General features: G+C 32.1%; 1 protein-coding gene across 1 annotated transcript; it reads left to right on the forward strand.

The window, feature by feature from the left end:
* Positions 1 to 4,582: 4,582 nt before the first annotated feature.
* Positions 4,583 to 20,499, forward strand: LOC127739311 (adhesion G protein-coupled receptor B1-like). Its single transcript, XM_052250982.1, has 10 exons — positions 4,583 to 4,646; positions 5,571 to 5,617; positions 7,697 to 7,820; positions 9,743 to 9,846; positions 11,586 to 11,688; positions 12,673 to 12,823; positions 13,328 to 13,397; positions 18,018 to 18,084; positions 18,768 to 18,853; positions 20,372 to 20,499. Exons 3-10 carry the CDS (start codon positions 7,803 to 7,805, stop codon positions 20,466 to 20,468), a joined length of 696 nt encoding a protein of 231 aa, XP_052106942.1. The 5' UTR covers positions 4,583 to 4,646; positions 5,571 to 5,617; positions 7,697 to 7,802; the 3' UTR covers positions 20,469 to 20,499.
* Positions 20,500 to 20,748: the final 249 nt, after the last annotated feature.

The raw sequence follows: 20,748 nt of genomic DNA on the forward strand, positions 1-20,748 counted from the left end.
GCAAAACGTGGTGGGGTTAAACATGTTAGCGGTATCCCAATCCTCCCTCTAACCTAGGGCGGTGGTGTACCAGTACAACATAAGAACGAACTATCAAAATCAGTTGAAAAAGGCTTACCTCGTCAGATGGATACAAATACTACAAATACAAGTGAACGGAGCCGGGTACTTTAACATTAAACAACAAAACGACACTAAGTACAGATCTGATAGTACTCGCAGTAACTGACAGCAAGTGCAAATCCACTAACAACTAATAAAAAAAAATCATGCAACTGAGACTTAATTATCAATCAGTACACATCCAGCTATAATGGATTTAGCGTAAAGACGTCATAAACAGTCAGAGAAAAACATGACCTTGTGCAATGCCAAGATACAGGTATCGACAGATTGTAGATCCATAAATGTGTATATGTATATTACAATAATATTTAGTTTGCTTTAAATTTACTTATAACAAAATCAATATTTTTACCAATCAAAACAATATTCAATGATCTAATTACAGTGTTGAATTGATAACCTTTTAGAAGAAGTAAATTTAAAGGATCGATAGGGTCGGCTGAAAACAAAACTTTCATCTTATCCATTGTGAAATTTTCCATTTCTATGTAACTACATTACAGTAACGACTGCATACGGAGTATATATTCCCAGTTGATACAACATGCTTGAGCTAGTATGTTATATCATGATTTCCTTGATACTCAAGAGGGAAGCTTTTAAACCATGAGTTACAAGTGTTAAAGTTGAAACCAATCCTTCGTTAATTTTACGGTCGCCATCACGCGTTTGTTGCTTTTATTGAATATCTATTTCTCAGTTTATAACGGATGTGTTCAAATCGCCCCTCTTACCCAAAATGTAATCTTCTGAATCTACTAAACTAATCAACAGGGTTGAACATGCATAAGCAAGACGACAGATGCCATATTGGGAGCAGAATATGCTTACATTCCAGGAGCACCTTTGATAACTCCAGTTTTATATGTTGTGTGTTGTGTACTGTTGTTTCTTTTTTTCTTTCTTACTTAGCCATGGTGTTTTAAGTGAACTGACGACGAGTCTGGATGTCCCTTTGATACCCGTCGCGTTTCTTTAAGTGTTAACAGATTACTGAATATTCAAAAACGGTATCAAAATTACATGTATACAAAGGGAGACAGGTAGTGAGTTGGCAGAGAAAAAAGCCCCATAAAAGAAAACAAAAAGAAACAAATCAATATAAAACAAAGCTCCTTACCACATTTTGGAAAATAAACTTATAAAAAGGGACATGCTGTTAATAGTTCAAATATATATCAGACATCTATTTGATACATATGATATTCTCGATTTATCCTTTTATTCATTTCACCAGGGTTTAGGTGGTGTTACTTCACTAGTAAACGCAGTAACAGAGTATACTAATGCATTTAACGATGTTATTGACGATGAATTATCCTTGGTGGTTGCAAAGGAAAATGTCGGTACGTTTTTAAACTCTGGTGACTTATGTACTGCAGTTTATTATTTCAAAATTGTAAGTGTTAGTGAGTATAAATGACTTTCTTTGAAACTTAACCTGTCAAACTTGAAGTGAGAAAAACTGGGATGACAATTTGCACGTTTACTTTAAACAAAATTGTTTCCAATCAAATACTTACATGTAAGACTTATTATCCAAGAACGTTTCAATTGTTCTTTTATCGCATTTCATTTACTAAAACATGCTGACTAAATGAGCAAAATAATCCTTCAAAATAAATAGTTGCAAATACACTAGCTTATCAATTTTCAAATAAGAAGATTACAACTTCATCTGAACCAATTGTAGTGTACAGTTGTTATATTTAGTACATTGATTTCAATAGACAATTGATAAGGAAAGGGCGAAAGATACCTGAGGGACATTCAAACTCATAGATCAAAATTAAACTGACAACGTCATGGCTAAAAAACAAAAAGACAAACAGATAAACAATAGTACAAAAGACACAACATAGAAAACTAAAGACTAAGCATCACGAATTCCACCAAAAACTGAAGGCGATCTTACGTGCTTCGGAAGGGTAAGCAGATCCTGCTTCACATGTGACAACCGTCGTGTTGCCCAGGTTACTACAAACCCGGTTAATAGTCTAATTCTAATTCAGTGGGTCACATTCGTGAAAAGGGATATTGCGTAACGGTCAACCAACTCGTGATGGAGGCCATAAAATTCACGATGGGATGATTTGACTTCATCAATTTGGAACTCTTGGTTTAAAAGCTTCCTTGTGAGCAACAATCATATATCAAGGAAATAATGATAGAAAATACAAGCACAGGAATATCATAGCAATAGGGAACTATGTATTCCGTATACAGGCGCAGCTGGGATGTGGCTATAAATATTTCCTTTTGTAATGTAAACACCACAACAACACAAAAACAGTTCATTAAATGTAGGTGGTAGTATACTACCATTAACAGTTGTTTAAAAGAGTCCTATACCTATAGAAGGTTAAATTTTTGAAAAAATTTTGATACTATATACATATCAGTTATTCCAGAAATATATAATATTTCAGTAATGCAAGTCGGAATGGCTAGTTCGGATGAGAGAACTGTACCTGACCGCTTGAAAACATCTGACTCGTGGATATCAGATTCAGCGACTGAAATTAAACTGAAAAAAAATATCTGTAGCGGTAAATAAATAATATTTATTAAAAACAAAAACAAGATACACGTATCTTTCGTCGCTTTAACTCAAGACGCAAGCAATTTGGAGCAAACATACTCAAGGATTTAAAATTATAAACAAAGGACGTCAATTAAAAGTGAAAAAGAACTTATACACTGATAATACACTGCTGTTTGCGATTGATATATTCTTGGCCATTTTGCATTTTCATTTGTTCCAATTTTTTTTTTTATTTTGAACATCAGTTTTTTTTGGGGGTTGCACTCCTCAGTTAAGTTTTGGAATGACAAAAAAACTGATGATACTAAAGAAAAACAATCCGTGTATCATCTTAATGTGTTATTTACAGTGATCTTAAAGCATAAAAAGAAATTAAGGCAAAATAACAACAAATAAAAAAAGAAACTGTTCTTGTCATTTTCGTTCTCACGATACATGTGTACATGACAACATTTTCATGTTAACAATATGATAATATTTCAAGGTCAAATTTTTAAATAATGTTTTTAAGCACCAAAACTATGTGCAAAAAGAATAGGAAAACTAGTTTAAGGTCATTCTTGCAATCGCATGTTGCAACTGTTTTATGACCTTTGTCATTATGTCTTTTTGCATTAACTTTTCGTTACTACATTCGATGTTAAGCTAGTAGATCTGTTGGATATAATTATTAATTTCATTTCATTTGGTCATTACATGTCAGATTTGTACGCACTCAAGGTATAATACTAGCTACCTAAGTATAATTTTTATTTAAATTTCTATTATATTCAAACCTATTCTTAATGTACCGCTTTGTAGTTTCTTATAGATGGTTGCCTCTAATGAGAGAAACCAGGGGGTTAAACAGGCAATGTAGTAATTGGTTGTTTGGGATATCTCCATTTAGTACCAGAGATCAATGCAAAAATTCATAAAATCATTATAACAGGTCTGAATAGGACGAGTTTTCGTTGTTCGTTTAATGCCAAACATTTGCAGAGTGTAATGGCCAAAAAACAAAAACAGTTTCCATTTTATATTATATTTTTGTTTAAATCGTGGTGAAGAATGTGTAAGGATGTATGCTCATGTACTAATTAAAGCGATAAACACAATACATATTCAGAATGTATTTTCCAGGTTTGACTGGATATAGCAGCACATTCTATAGAAATATTTCAAGTTTTTTTCCGAAGTATATAATACTAAATGGGTAAGTTTAAAATTGTATTTGCAGATGTTTTAATCCTATAAAATCAACAAACTGCCCACCTCTCCTCTCCTTTTATTGTTACGGATAAAAGAATAACCAAAATAGACCTGGACTTGTATTTACTAAACTGTTTAGACAATTTCCATTTGTTCGTGTTATTGTTTTAAAACATTTGAAGACTAGATTGTGACCTCCGGACTCTTTATACGCTGAGTTCTCCTTCGTACATTTTACCGGCATCCTTACTTCCTTATTTAAATATGTTATACTTGTTTGATACGAGAGTGGTTTTCCATTTGTTCTTTAGTGTATATAGCGGAACGTTTGATTTTGGCAGGTTTAATGAACCAATTCATTTCTGAATTGATCTTTGAGTTCGGTATTTTAGCTTATCCTTTTTCATGGTAATGTACTCTGTTTCGGTAAAATTTTGAAACACCTTTGATATCAGTATTGCCCCGTACATATTTTAAAATATTTAGTTTCACTCTGATCTAGCCTGCGTATATTATGAGGTTCTCGCTTGGCACTCCGACTTCCTAACACCGGCCAATTTAATATAGAAACGCGTGCTGATAATAGCATTTAACAATTAATTTATACAAAAACTGTCTTTATATTTGTTGCATTCAATTAAAATATAACTGTATTTATTCTATTTGCAGGAACATAAAACCATTTAATGGTAGTTATGGTGTTAATTCTATTTAGGCTGATTTTACGATTCATGGAACAACTTGTTCGGATTATTCCTTAATTATAAAATTCGAACACCTTTTGGTGAGTAAATTTTTCAAAATTATATCTTTTTAGTATTCTGTCACTGTTCAGTCTTGCTACATTTATTGTTGTTTGAAATTGTCTGGATGCACAACATGTTTTGGCTCCGGACATTGGTGGTGTGACATTAATTGTTAAAAGGTGAATATAGTGCAATTAAATTGGTACCGTTGATGTTATTTCTACCACCGAAGTAAACTTATGGTGTTAGACTGTTAGTCCCCGAGGGTATCATCATACCAGTAGCCAGTACCTCGATACTGGCATGGAAATACAGATATTGTTCTACTTAAATTTGCTGTGATAATATCATTATCTCTTTTAAGATATCAATGTATCTCCCTCGGGCATACATAGCACTATCTGATTTTTGGATTTAATGTTGGTCCTTGCTGGGTATTTTAACTTTGTAGAGTTTGTTTAAGTTTTGTTACATTAAGATATTTTTCTCTCGAGCATCACTGCAAATACATTTAATTGACACCGTTAATTTTATAACATACACTTTTACTAGGCAAAATGTTCTATTTCAGGCATTTGTATAAACCAGTTATATTTATTTTTTGATATTTTCTTTACATACATACATAAATAACAGTAGAAGCAACGTTTTATCTTCTGTGTGGTCCTACTTTTGCTTTGTCATTTTCAGTTTCAATTTTCTGACGATATCGTGATTTTCTTAATAATATTAAAAGTCTTCTTGCGAAAGGCATTGTTTACAAATCTGCAGGCACTATAATCAAGAAAGGAGTATGATTATGAATATGAAACACCTCTAAGCAATTTGTTGGAATTAAACACTCACGGTGGTGACTTTGTTATACAAACTCTACAAACAATCTGAATACATGATAATTGTGTTAGAATATGGCATTACTATGTTTAGAATGACATTGTTGTTTTGGTATTCTTTTTAATAAGGGAGACTATTCCAAACCATTTTGTGGACATTGGGATTTCAGTGCACCGTAAGTATGAACATTCTTTTTAAAAGTGAAGTCAATTGTCATGATGGCCAATGAGACTACTATCTTCCAGAAACAAAAAAGATGGATATAGACTATAAAACGTTTAATCCCGCTGCAAATTTTTGCACCTGTCCTAAATCAGGAATCTGATTACAGTAGTTGTCGTCTGTTTATGTAGTTCATACGTGTTTCTCGTTTCTCGTTTTTATATAGATTAAACTGTTGGTTTTCCCGTTTGAATGGTTTTACACTAGTAATTTTTTGGGGCCCTTTATAGCTTGCTGTTCGGTGTGAGCCAATGCTCCGTGTTGAAGGCCGTACCCTGACCTATAATGGTTTACTTTTATAGATTGTAACTTGGATGTAGAGTTGTCTCATTGGCACTCATACCACATCTTCCTATATCTATGTACTCCCTGCATCAATTATCAAAAAACACGAAAAAACCAGCGTCCTAATTTCTGCTTAAATAATAAACGAAAACAAATATGAATAACAAGGCAACTTATGTGGTGATGTAAACCTTGTTTGAGACCACTCAATCCTCCCTTCACTAAGAACAGAAATACGTGTTTTACACAAGGACATGAAGGTTGTTCGAATTCATTACTTAAACACATAGAGCGGCATTTATAACAGTCACATTTTATGAAAAATGTATTGAATACAATTGAGAATGGAAATGGAGATTATGTTAAAGAGACAACAACCCGACCAAAGAGTAGTTAACAGCTGAAGTCCACCAACGGGTCTTCAACGCAGCGAGAAAATCCCGCACCCGGAGGTGGTCCTCATCTGTCCCTCAAATAAAATTGTGGACTATTTCAGTAAAAATGGACGTCATACTAGTAAGTAAACTCCAAAACATATAAATCAACTAAGATAAAAAAAAAAAAAAAAACCATACAAGACTAACAAAGGCCAGAGGCTCCTGACTTGGGACAGGCGCAAAAATGCGACGGGGTTAAACATGTTTTGTGAAATCTCAACCCTCCCTCTTTACGTCAAGCCAATGTTGAACAAAGAAACACATAGCAATACGCACAGTAAAACTCAGTTTAAAAGAATTCCGAGTCCGATGTCAGAATAGGTAACAAAAAAAACTAAACAAAATGACAATGATACATAAATTAACAAACAACTACTAGTAGTTACTGACATGCAAGCTCTACACCTCAATTAAACTAATTGAAAGATGATGTCTTCATCATATGAAAATCAAGTACAACATGAAATACGGATGCCTTTTGGAAACAATATATTTTAAAATAAGGAGATGTTGCATGATTGCCTATGACACAACTACCCACCAAAGTTCAAATGAAGTGAATGCATGCATCATAGGCAACCGTATGGCCTTCAAAAATGATTTAAAAAAAAACTGTATAGTTGGCTTTAAAAGGCCAGGACATTGAAACAATTTAACTGTGAAAACTTACGGTCTAATTTATTTTATAACAAAACAATTAACGAAAAACAAATATGACAGACATGAACCAACGACAACCACTTACCTACAGGCTCCTGACTCGGGACAGGCATATGCAAAATGTGGCGGGATTAAACATGTTTGTGAGCACTCAACCTTCCCCTAATCTGGGACAGTGTTGTTACTGCACAACATAAGAACAAACTATAACAATCATTTGAAATAGAGCTTAACTCATCAGATCGATACAAAATAAAGGCAACAGTAGTATACCGGTGTTCAAAAAGCATAAATTGATAAAACAAATCCGGGTAGCAGAAAAATATCTACCAAAAAAACAGACCGGACGTGGCAGGGTATTTATCCATCCCTCCCATAAAAACAACAAGGATACTAGGGACAGGTCCGAGAGCACTCGCAATTACTGGCTGCTAGTCCAGAATAGTCAACTTGATTGATATCAATGTGTGTTCAGTCTGTATTCTTAACTTTTTTTTTAAACATCATCTTTCAATGTTTTTTTTTTATATATATAAGATAATCATTAGCATTTATGTAACGTTTTCGAGAACAGTTACCCTTTGATATTGTTTTGCAAGATTATATAAACAAAAATACTGCATTTGTGACACGTATATTTTATTGCATAGGAATACTGTTAATGGAGCGTGGTCGACTTTTGGTTCACGAGTTGTTGATGCTGCTGATTCTTACACGATATGTGAATATAATCACACAACTAATTTTGCCATTTTGATGAGCCCAGGGAGGACAGTATGTTTACTTCAATTAGATATTATATCAAAGTTTCTCAATAAAATACCACATTTACATTTTATTATTTCTATAATTGTATTATATTTATTCTCTAAATATTTTATGCTCGTGATATGAAAAACGAATAAGGATGACAACAAGAAGTATAGTGCAGCGAAGTTTATTTTCATGTTCTTTCCAATCAATGTGATTATTATTTGCATGTGCAAATATGCTAATGGATTTAAATTGAACTAATATTTCTGAAATATGCACTTTTCATACCCTACGTGTTGGAAGTCATTAGAGTTAGTTTGCAGGATAAGGGTCTTACTGTTTCTGCATTATTTTGTTGTACTGACAGCACCAGTATACTTTATATATATAATTCTCAATTTTCGAGCATTTAAACCGTGACCTTGTCTTAAGATTTATATCAGCCATGGACTATCATTTATCAATTATTTTGGGACTTTTTTTTTTTAGCTAATTGAACAAAATCCATGCATTCAACAACTCAAAAATGTCTGAACATGAAATATGCATATATATGTATGAGGTAACATATCCTAACAAGCAGACTATGTTTTATTCAAGTAATGTTTCATCTTTTGGTGAATGCTTGTTTTGGAGATTCTACGAATTAAGTAGAATGCCATTTTTTGCTAAAAACATTGCTTTTTTTTTTTAAATTCAATTCGCCCAATCTGTCAACTGTCGAACAGTTTGACGTCATTTTGGTTACTGATCGTACTATCCTAAGCTATGAAGGATTGTAATGCCAAGATCATATTCTCAAACATTTGTTTTTCCGTCGTTTTTCGTTTTTTGAAGGGGTCTGGTCACTTATTTTTTTGTATTCGGACGAAGTAGAAAATTCCACAAAAACCAACATCAATCTAAAATCAATATACACATAAATCCAAAATCGTTCACTCTCTTTTATTCTGCTTCCCCCATTTGGGGCCTGGTCACTTTTTTTTATATATAAGAACGAAGTAGAAAATCAACAAAAACCAACACCAATTCAAAATCAATATACAAATGAATCCAAAATCGTTCACCTTTTTATTTTGCTTCCCTCATTTGCGCATAAATCGTTTCATCCCTTCCTGCATCTGTTTACTGAAAGATTTTTGGCAGTTAGTTAATGAAATTTAATTCCGTATCTTTTTAAAATGAGTCCAGTGCTTATCCAAATTACGATTTTAAACCAAACAATATGAGTTCTCTGGGAAAACTCGGCCAATCAATCAGGCAGATTTTATATATCTGATAATAATACGACTTTGTTTCTTCATTCGTCGTTTTAAGATATATATTGTTGAAATAATACTTCAATATGAAAAAGAAAAACGTTACCTGAAGATAGCGTTTTTTTGTTTACATTGAAAATGACATCATCATTAAAAATCTATTTACATCGTAAACGATTCCGTTATTCAGTTACTTTTTCAACAGTAATTAACAATATGCTGGGAATCCTTTTTTTGTTTTTGCAATTAGGTAATATGCTATTTATTGTTCAGTCGTTGTTTGAGCGAATGATGTAGGCTGTCTCAAAAGTTATGTGTGTTTTAAATGATATTGATTTTCGTTTGTATTTTTTTTCCATGCCATACCTTGTAAAATGTAAAATACTTGATAATATTACCTGTACTTTACATTTTGCAAACAAAAAATATTTGAATACTAATGTATACGGACTTCGTCCTCTTTAACAAGTAACACCTCCGTTATATTACGATTGTGTTTGAATTTGTTGTTGGTTTCTTCCCCTCAATTATCCTGAAAATTTAAATTTCTACCTTTCGTTATTGGTTATTTGTGCAGAACCATCGACAAACTACTAAAGCAGTATAACTAGTCTGCACAAGTATTTAAAATTGTACTCTGATGTCAGTCTATCTTTCTAAATATAATTTTACTATCTTTACAAGCCACCGTCTCATCATTTTCCACTGAGCCTTATATCAGCCATCGGATGTGGAGTGTCGATTTTGTTTCTGGTCATTACAATTCTCATTCATTTTGTTCTTTGGAGGTAAGATTTACAAATTTCAATTGTGCATTGTTCATGTGTTGTTGTTATGAATACTTATACGGAAATATCAGCGGAACGTAAAAAGGTGTTTTGCACCAATTAATCCTTTAATCAATATTCTGTACACTTTTGATAAAAAAATAGCATACGCATTATAATATTTGATAATAATTTGATTTGCTTATAGGCATACTAAAACCATTGTTGTCCTGGCGAGGGTTAATCCAGGCGTTTACTGAGCTTTAACTACAAAATAAATGGATGGTCTATACTTTTCCAATATAAGACATTTATTTTAACACATATATGGCTTTTTGGAGAGTGTTTTTTTAATAAAATACATTTGTACACATTTTTAATTCATTCGGCGTAACCAGTGGCCAATTATTACCTTTAAAATACTAGTGCATGATGACCTTGGGAATAGAAACCAATGTTACTGTATTTTTACTTATAACAATTGCCAGGATTACTCTTTTTGTATATTTTTGAAAAAAATCAGTTTTGTGTCTAGCCCTGATACATCTACAGGTTAAACAAAATCAAAGATGAAGAAACCGTAATATCGACGAAACATTTCATTTGACCCGTCTAAAATTATACAGCACTTCACTAGATATTTACTTAAAAACTACTTAAAAGTATAAAAACAAAAATGTAACAGTTTTTTTGTTGTGGTTTTTTTTTTAATGAAATAAACGCTTTATAAATTGTAAGCATCGGAAGCGCTTTTCTAAAAATAACTTTGAACAGGAACGTATAATACCGAATATCGGAAGCGAAAGATGTTGAAGAACCAAAACAGAAGAGCTAAATGACTAAAGACGGACCTAAACAAAATAACCAAATCAAAATAAGGTCAACTTTGCCTAATTGAGTTGGAACCTTACTTTCTTATCAATTTATACATAAAAAAACGGAATATTTTAGTAAGCTATGATCAATAAATATATTGGTTGAAGTATAACATGATTGTTATGAAATAGTTTTTTTTGTATTGTTAATTTTTAAATTACTGCATGTGAAAACCTTTAAAATGTAAAATATTATGTGGAAGATCATCAAATTTTAAATATGTATCCCTACTACTAGCAAAAATTATAATACGTTAGTCGATATTTGATGCAAACAGATAAATGATACTCATCAAACTATTATAGGTAAACACCAATAGACCGCAAAAAACGAAACAGCCAATCGTAACACTGCTTAACACTACCGCGTTTTAATATATTGTTTTAAAGATATTGATAAACATCATGGTGCAAAATACAGAAATAAGTTCCGCGAATGTTTGTACTAAATCATTGAATAACTATATATTTATCCAGTCCGTATGTCGTTCAGCTGAAAATCTGCATTCAAGTGAGAACTTACTATTTCTTTCGACTTGATGATATGTTACTGTACTCTTTTGATGTTAACTTCATAAAAAAAGCTTAGCAGGTAAAACTTATATCCAAAAAAGAAATAAACAGTTAAGGTTAATAATTTGCAAAGACAAATAAAAGAACATTATAACACTTAATTAAGATTATAAACAACGTCAATACATATAATCTATCTTTTTCTAGATCACAACTTCGTCCTATTTCTACGATTGTGACGTCTTTGAACGCGATTTAACACCACCGGTGATACAACAACACATACTTAACCTGACATTTGTGCGTTTGTATCATTCGATTTTGTAGCTTTACTCAAGACTCATATATCGATCGGTTTTGTAAATGTTGTAGGTATGTGAGAACTGATAGAACAAAAACACTGATGAACCTATGTGTGGCATTGATTATGTCGTATGTAATTTTCTTAGCTGGTATAACACAAACAGAGAATAAAGTAAGAAAAACAGGAAAGAAGTCATATAGTATATAATTAGTATAACATGTGATTCAAAACTGAAACAAGAGACCAACTAAACATTAAAACATATAAGTCTAGGACAAAATGACAACGACGAAGATCTACGTTGGTATCCAATAACAACAATAAGCTGTCATTATCAAAATAAGATGATGGTGTATGCTTGTCAATAACACAACATTCCATCAGAGACAAAATTACAGCATAAAAAAGTTGATGTTAACGCAAATAGAAAGTTTAATCAGACGCTTTGTAATATCCATTACTGTTAACCAACAATGGTTTAAGCACACATAATTTTTCAATGTATTTGAAAAGATTACAAATGAATTGAACAAGCTATTTGGATAACAGTTCCTCGAGAAAAACTCCAAACTATGTAAAAAATAAAAAGGTTTAGACTGATTTAGGTGAATATGATTTGATCTTTTTATAAATATTCATAAGGCACGTTTTAAGCAAATACACATAACATAATGATAGCAAACACAAAAGCAAAAAGAAAATAAAAATAAAAACCAACGGCAAATGTTGAGTAAAATATGAAAAAAAATAATTTTAGTTCTACTTCAGCAAATCCTAATCGACTAGCATTGTACAGAAAAAAAACAATTATTACAGTTATAACTCAAAATTCACGGTGCATCTTTAATTTCTTAATTGAGCTATCATAGTAACAATGGCTTCTACGTAGAATGTACCTTTCCTGGCAAAAAGCCAATGTGAAGTATTATATTAAGAGCAATTAACATGATTCTAAAAAAAAACAATGATGAAGTCACGAACCTTTGTCAACATTTTGGTATGTCGAAATCGCAATAAAAGGGAAGTATTATTGAAACTATGATAAGAAAGATGCAGTTTTTATTGCAAATGCCAATGAGACAGATTTACTGCCTTTATAATTTTGCAACATTATTATATTTTTTGTAATGCTTTTTTTGTAAATCTTATTTAAAGGTTATATGTTCAGCGATTGCAGTTGGTTTGCATTTTATGTTCCTGACTGACTTTGCTTTCATGCTGGCGGAGGGTATTCTTATTGTGAGAATGGTAGTATTTGTTTTCCCAACAAATTCTATAGTTCATAAGCTGATAACAGCATGTTGGAGTAAGTTAAAAAAAAAAAACCATTGATGTACATCACACTTACAAATAGACGGCCTTAAATCTACAAAAAGTATAGTGTTATTTGATAATTGAACAACTCATTTGCTTTCCATGCTAAACATATTTGTTTGCTAGTCGATATGAAGACTAAAACGTCACTGCAAACATCAATTTAAACATCAATTTATTCATGGTTTCAATAATAAAAAAAACGATAGTTTGGTTTCATACTTACAGGTCAGTGCAGGGCATCTATAATTACCAAAAAAGTTAAAAAATTATACATACAAAAAGCATCTAACACCATGATAATGTGATTTAAAAACAGCAAACTTGCAAACCCTGGAATAAATGTCCCTTTAAAAACAGGGATGATAACATGAACATGTACGGAAGTGCTAAACAAAGTGTACTGTGCGTATTGCAAATATTACAGTGTCATAACTCTTATAAAGATAATTAGTAGGCTTCGCTCTATACAACACAATTTAATCTTTATTTCCAGTTGTTCCTGCTGGCATAGTTGGAATTACTGCTGGTGTGACTAAACTTAAAGGCTATGGCAATCAGCAGTTGTACGTATTGAACGCATAATTATGATATAGTACTGTATATACTAACCAACTGTTAAGCAATACAAAATATATGATGAGTGGTGGCTGATTCACGTTCATATAATAGAAAACAAAGGATATAGAGTATCTATCAATGACACAAAATCAGTTAATGCACACAAAAACAACACACACGAACATCAAAAGAACAGCGCTTTAAATGCTGTTCTTCATCTCAAAGTCACAATGAGGCCTTCAACACGGAGCAAATAAAAACTCTCACTTCACTGCAAGTTTGAGACGGCCAATCGCACTGTCTTGAGCGGAATTCTTCGCAAAAATAATTTGGATAGACTTTGTAAGATCTAACACCACCTAATAGGTCAGAAACATACCGGAAAGTAGTACATTTTTAAAACAAAATAGTTTCTACGCAAAAATGTTAAACTTTAACTATAACTAAGGTATCAGATGAAAGGTGAAGTACTGGTGACCTTGTAGAACACACAATCTACTGATAATTTTGAATAATACAAAACTGTATGAATGAATTCTAAAATTATGGTCACAAATAGCCAGATTCTCAGATATAAAGTCCCTAGTTTGGTGTATCCAAAATTCCCGTAATTAGTGCGGTAAGGTCTGATATATAAATACAGGTATTTTGATCACGTATCCATAAAATGTTTTGAAGTGAAAAATGTATCGTGAATAGGAATGAGGACCAAGAATAGGTGATGTACGTCTTATTTAGCGCATCAATTTAACGCATATTTAGGCCGATAATTTCTTGATGTGAAATGACAATGAATTTTGTTTTATACTTAACCGACATGGTGTGCCATGGCGGTTACAGCTAATCACACAGCTGAAGTCTGTAATTGGACTATCTGAAAATATTACCTTCACTAGATTTAACTACTATTTATTAAATGCTTAGCAGAGAAGCGCTACTAACGTTCAATATTTTTGCCTAAACCAGGTCGTGGTCGAACAAATAAATGAATTCACTCTAAAGTTATGACGTTTGTATCAATTAATTAAAGTATATCAGCAATACCAAATGTCACAGATTAAAGGGAAACATTACGATTATATTAAGGATCAATCACATAATATATGCCTGATTTAGAATTAGGACAACTACAGAAGAGCGTATTGCATTGTCATCACTATGAAATCTGACTGAAATTAACGAATATGTTAATTCTAATTTGTTTCTTCGTTTCCACGAAGATAAATATTGAAGTGTCTTTCATGCTCTTCAACTTCGCTCTTCATTTGTCCTTTTTTAATTTTTTTTTTTTTAGCTTTACTGATGAGTCTTTTGCAGACACAAACACGAGTCCTCCCATGCACAATGTTTATTTTTGTATCTATGACGAATTTAAAAAGATGCACATTTTTTTTACAGTCATGGCATAGATTATCAACTTTCTATTATTTGTTCTTTGAATAATACTGTCTAATCTTAAATCACTTAGTATTGACTTTATTTGTAATTCAGACAAAAAATTAAATACTAAACATCAAATATTTTAAGAATATCATGCAATATCATGCCAACAATAAAAAGTATACACAGTCAGATAAAACATAAAATGATACCTAGATGTAAACAAAGGCTTCGGACAGTAAATGCCAATACAATATGCAAAAAATAGATAGAAAAATAATTATTACACTAGCATGTAAAAAAACTGGTTGAACACATACCAATACATAGGTCAAAAGTTAAAAAGTCAGTATCTCGAACTCAGATTAAATGACTGGTCGTTATTGGAATACACTGTGAGCAAACACCACTGTCACAGATTAGGAACAGGGTTGCGCGCCTTCATACCAGTTAAACCCCGCCACATTATGTATGTGCCTGTCCCAAGTCAGGAGCCTGTAATTCAGTGGTTCTCGTTTGTTGCTGTATATCATATTTGTTTTTTGTTCATTATTTTGTACATAAATCACCAGGCTGTCAGTTTTTTCGTTTGAATTGTTTTAAATTAATTTGTCTTTTCGGGGCCTTATATAGCTGACTATGTGGTATGGGTTAAGCTCATTGTTGAAGGTCGTACGGTTACCTACAGTTGTTATTTTTTGTGTCATTTTTGGTCTCATTGGCAATTATACCACATCTTCTTAATTCTATATTGAGTTGATTTGTTTTATATATATTATCATAATGCATATATTAAAATATATTTTGTTATACTGTTGACAAATCACGGAGAAGCGTATGTCATTGTCATATGAATTTGGTCTTATAATGTATTAAACAGTTTATTGTTTAGTTAGTAATCTTCGAAATAAAGAAAATGGCTGAGATTAAGAAACAGAATCTCTCTTTTTTTCTCTTAAATCAAGAAATTTACTTATTTTTTTTTTTCTATTTTCTGTTGGCCATCTATTTTTCAATGTATTTTCCCGGGTAATATAAAAACCCTTAGTTCTTGAATAAAACCATATACCATATACCATTATTGGCTTCCGAAGCTACACAAAACACCTTACAAATATAGATTCATTTCGTCTTCAAGCCATTGTTCCACTACTAAATTGTCTATTCTTCTTACCAGTACACTTGGTACAATCAAAAACCTGATAATAAATTGTTCAAATAAGGCCTTCGAAAATAGTGGAATTAATTACTTTTGGAGTGTCAAGAACTCGTTGGAAGTACTTGATAAATTGCATGCATATATTGGTGATTTTGAATCTGTTCAAAGTTTTGATTTTTCTACCCTATATACCACATTGCCTCACATTCTCATTAAGAAAAAATTCACACACCTAATTAAATGGGCATTTAAAAAGTCAGAATGTGAATATATATGTTCAAACTCTTTTAGGTAATTTTTTAGTAGCAATAAACAAAAAAAACTATGTCAATTGGACATGCTTTGATACTATATATGCCCTTGAATTTTTACTAGATAACATTTTTGTTCGCTTTGGAGATTCCGTATATCGTCAGGTTATCGGAATTCCAATGGGGACTAACTGTGCACCACTTATTGCGGACCTTTTTTTGTATTGCTATGAGTTACAATTTATGACAAAAATCAGCAAGGACCCATCGAAACAGCATCTGATACACAAATTTAATAATACTTTTAGATATTTGGATGATATTTTGGCTCTCAATAATGACGACTTCAGTATGTATACTAAAGAAATTTATCCTGTTGAACTTACTTTAAATAAAGCTAATACTAACAATGACCACTGCCCTTTCCTCGATCTTGATATCTATATCATTAACGGAAAGCTTAATACTAAAATATATGATAAAAGAGATGATTTTTCATTTCCTATCGTTAATTATACATTTTTAGATGGTGACGTTCCCTTGTCACCATCTTACGGTGTTTATATATCTCAACTTGTACGATTCGCTCGTGTATGTAACAATGTTTTAGATTTTAACGAGAGAAATTTATGTATTACTGAAAAATTATTACACCAGGGTTTTCGATATCACAAACTAGTCAAAACATTTACTAAATTTTATCATCGGTATAAGGACATCATTCGTAAATATAGCTCAACATGCAGACTTCTTATACGTTCAGGTATTTCACATCCAATTGTTTATGGAAATATTCTTTATAAAGCACAAAAATGTCAGTATTCACCTCTGAAGCTAACAAAACCTTTAAATAGACTTATTAAGAAGGGATATAGTTACGATACTGTTGTCAGGTCATTAAAGATTGCATATTTTGGCGTTAATATTGATTCACTTATAGGGTCTTTGCATTGGCACTAAACACATTTATTTAAAAACCAGTTGTTGGCATGACACGGGTTATGTTCTTCTCATATATGTTATGATGGTATGATACTAAACCCCTAACGGGAAGGATTGTGCCTGATATTCATATGATGAAGACATAATCTTTCAATCAGTTTAATTGAAGTCTGGAGCTGGCATGCCAGTTAACTGCTTGTAGTCTGTTGTTATTTATGTATTATTGTCATTTTGTTTATTTTCTTTGGTTACATCTTCTGACATCAGACTCGGACTTCTCTTGAACTGAATTTTAATGTGCGTATTGTTATGCGTTTACTTTTCTACATTGGCTAGAGGTATAGGGGGAGGGTTGAGATCTCATAAACATGTTTAATCCCGCCGCATTTTTGCGCCTGTCCCAAGTCAGGAGCCTCTAGCCTTTGTCAGTCTTGTATTATTTTTAATTTTAGTTTCTTGTGTACAATTTGGAGTTTAGTATGGCGTTCATTATCACTGAACTAGTATATATATTTGTTTAGGGGCCAGCTGAAGTACGCCTCCGGGTGCGGGAATTTCTCGCTGCATTGAAGACCTGTTGGTGACCTTCTGCTGTTGTCTGTTCTATGGTCGGGTTGTTGTCTCTTTGACACATTCCCCATTTCCATTCTCAATTTTACCATATACTTGGCTATTAATATCTTCAGGCAGATTATACCTAGCAAACATATGGAAGGTGTGAATCAGAAATGAATTGTCTGTATGTCTCTATTTTTTTCTTTTTTTTAAATCCTGTGTCCATTTGCCTAACATTTGCTACACAATAGAATAACATGTACAAGTCATAATATGTATATCATGTATATATTAACCACAAGAGGATTACATTTGTTTACTTCAATTATTTATTTTAGTTGTTGGTTAACCCTTGAATCGAACCTCATCTGGGCGTTCATTGGACCAGCACTACTTGTAATAGTGGTATGTATGTACAAATGATATAAGAACGTTACAATTCCGAATTTAAGAATATCATGATAAGATATTAATTTTGCAATTTAATTTTGTTTTCTTAAATTCTAATATTCACTTCTAAATTTTGTGATGATTGATAGACGTATGTTTGTGCCTAATGTATACAAATAAAATGAACGTGCTGTTGCTTGAAAACTCTTGTCAGAAACTCCTCTTACTGTCCTCACAACAACTGTACAGACAGATGGTACTTGTTAATGACCGTAACATGCACCTAATACTGTTTTACTTATGGTTTACACATATAATTTGGAAAGTAAAGTTTTAAAACAAAAATGAAATTGCCTTCACGGAAGAGGCGGAAGTTACAATAGAGATAGTCGAAAACTAACTGACAATACTGTGGTAAAAAAACGATAGATAAGAACAACATATCTGTTCTACGGAAATATATGTCAGTATCTTAAAAAGCGTAAAAAGTAAGAAATTGCCAAAGGTACTATAAAAATCATGAATAAAGAACAAGATTCAAACCAAACAAATATTCAAAATTTAGTTCAAATATTCCACCCCTCAGACCAAAAGAGTGACTAACATCAAAACAATACAAAATCTTATTTCAAGAAGGGAATTATATATTTTTTTTTATTATTTATTGTCAAATATGTTTTCTATATCGTTTATTTTAGATTAATTTCATGTTCATCATTATTACGGTGTATAAAATGATGACCAGTAGAGGGTTAGCTGCGAAAACACTTCAAGTGAAATTTAAGTAAGTTTGCTATTGATGATTAATTTGTCAGCATTACGGTACCCGTAATGATATTTAATTTTCATATTGGGAAAATAGTTAAAACTACTTTCTGTAATACAATTGCAAAATGTTTGGAACGAATAAATAATTTATTCTTCTAACCGGAAAGTATTTCATAGCTAAATATTTAAAAAAAAGATTGTTTTGATCAGCAACATCTTTTCAGTACGAAGGAAGATAGGAAACATGTAATTATTAGCAGGAAATAGTCATCGAAATTATAGGAAAAATATTAAAAAGGAACAAAATGAAGAGATCCATCATTCATGAAAACATAACAGAATATACGACAACTGAGTAAACAGTACAAGACAGTACTGATACCAACAAACACTATCGTATCACACTTGATTGTTCCGTTGCCGCTTGGACTATCCGTTTTGTTACTGCACTAAAAAATGCAAACATTATTATTGAACTAAAAGAAAAGAGTAGCATGTGTATGTCGTTAACATTTGTATATTAAGCAAACATGATAAGCATATATATTATTATCAATTTTACATATTAAAAAATCGAAACTGAACATAACACTACACAAGGAAAAGAGGATGGCGCAATTCGTACGATTAAACCTGGAACAAACCGCAAAGCTTCAGCAAACGTAGATGTGTCATTGCCACCAGGTTCAGGTTTTACCCTTAACACGTTATTTTCAGCGACCATGGCACATAAATAAGTAGGATATCGTAATACACGGTGATCGGGGGAGAGATTGATCAATAATGTATATATGACGATGAATATGATGAACGAAAACAACAATAATCTACATCCAGTCAAAATCTCACAATCGGAACAAAAAACAATCGCAAAAAAAAAAGACCACAAAAACATGTTGCTAGTGAGTCGAGACACCAATGGATAACGTAATGGTAACTTTATGCATAGTTATCAATAGAGATGTTATAAGGTTTCGATTTCAGTCGTTGCTTCTTTGTAATTTTGTTGGAACTGTTGTTGTGTCAGAGGTACACTTATATTACCTGTTAATAAAGTCAACAAAGTTGAAAATCCACGAGTGTACAGGACAAATGGAGACACAAATACTACTTTAAACATAAGCAATATTATAAATCATATGAATAAACCCTTAGAATTGTTGTTACAGAATAATTAATGCTTGACTAATTGTTTAGTCATATGAAAGGAAATAACTTGACTTTATCAATGAACTATTCATTTATTTGACATGTTTTGTTTTGAAGCAGGTAAAAAAGCCTCGCAGTCCCATCATTATGCTCTTCAATTCCCTAACTGTATAACAGCTTTCGTCTAATATAATACATACCTAAATTCGTTAGTCTAGTATGTTTCTTTTTTTAATTTAGTTTAGCCTCCGGGTGCGGGATTTTCTCGCTGCGTTGAAGACCCATTGGTGGCCTTCGGCTATTGTCTGCTCTTTGACCGGGTTGTTGTCTCTTTGACATATTCTCCATTTCCATTCTCAATTTTATGTATGTTGTTCTTTCATAGGATTGGCTTAAAAAGTATTTGTGTCATTTTACCGTTGTTTGGAGTAACATGGGTACCAGGAGCATTTTCTGTGATAGATGATCTGGTCATGTTCTAATACCTATTTGCAACGTTCAACTCTCTCCAGGTACATTATACTTTTACTTTCTTATCATTAAAACCAAACAATTGTTATATGCAATTATTTACCAAAATGTTCTGTGATCAATTATTTACAGTTAAAGATAATTCAACATGAGCTTCATTTCATTATGATAACTTCAAGATATTTACAGATATTTACAGGACGGATGGAAGATACGAAATGGATATCTATAAGTAGAATGCAAACTGACAACGTTAAAGAAAAAGACAAAAAAACATAATTAATAGTCAAT

Source organism: Mytilus californianus, unplaced genomic scaffold (assembly GCF_021869535.1).
Source record: "Mytilus californianus isolate M0D057914Y unplaced genomic scaffold, xbMytCali1.0.p SCAF_4, whole genome shotgun sequence".
Classification (NCBI taxonomy): Eukaryota; Metazoa; Mollusca; class Bivalvia; order Mytilida; family Mytilidae; genus Mytilus; species Mytilus californianus.

Coding starts and splice junctions, on each gene's coding strand:
- LOC127739311 (XM_052250982.1), top strand. Junction 12,824..13,327: donor GCTGATAACAGCATGTTGGA/GTAAGTTAAAAA, acceptor CTTTATTTCCAG/TTGTTCCTGCTGGCATAGTT. Junction 13,398..18,017: donor GGCTATGGCAATCAGCAGTT/GTACGTATTGAA, acceptor TATTTATTTTAG/TTGTTGGTTAACCCTTGAAT.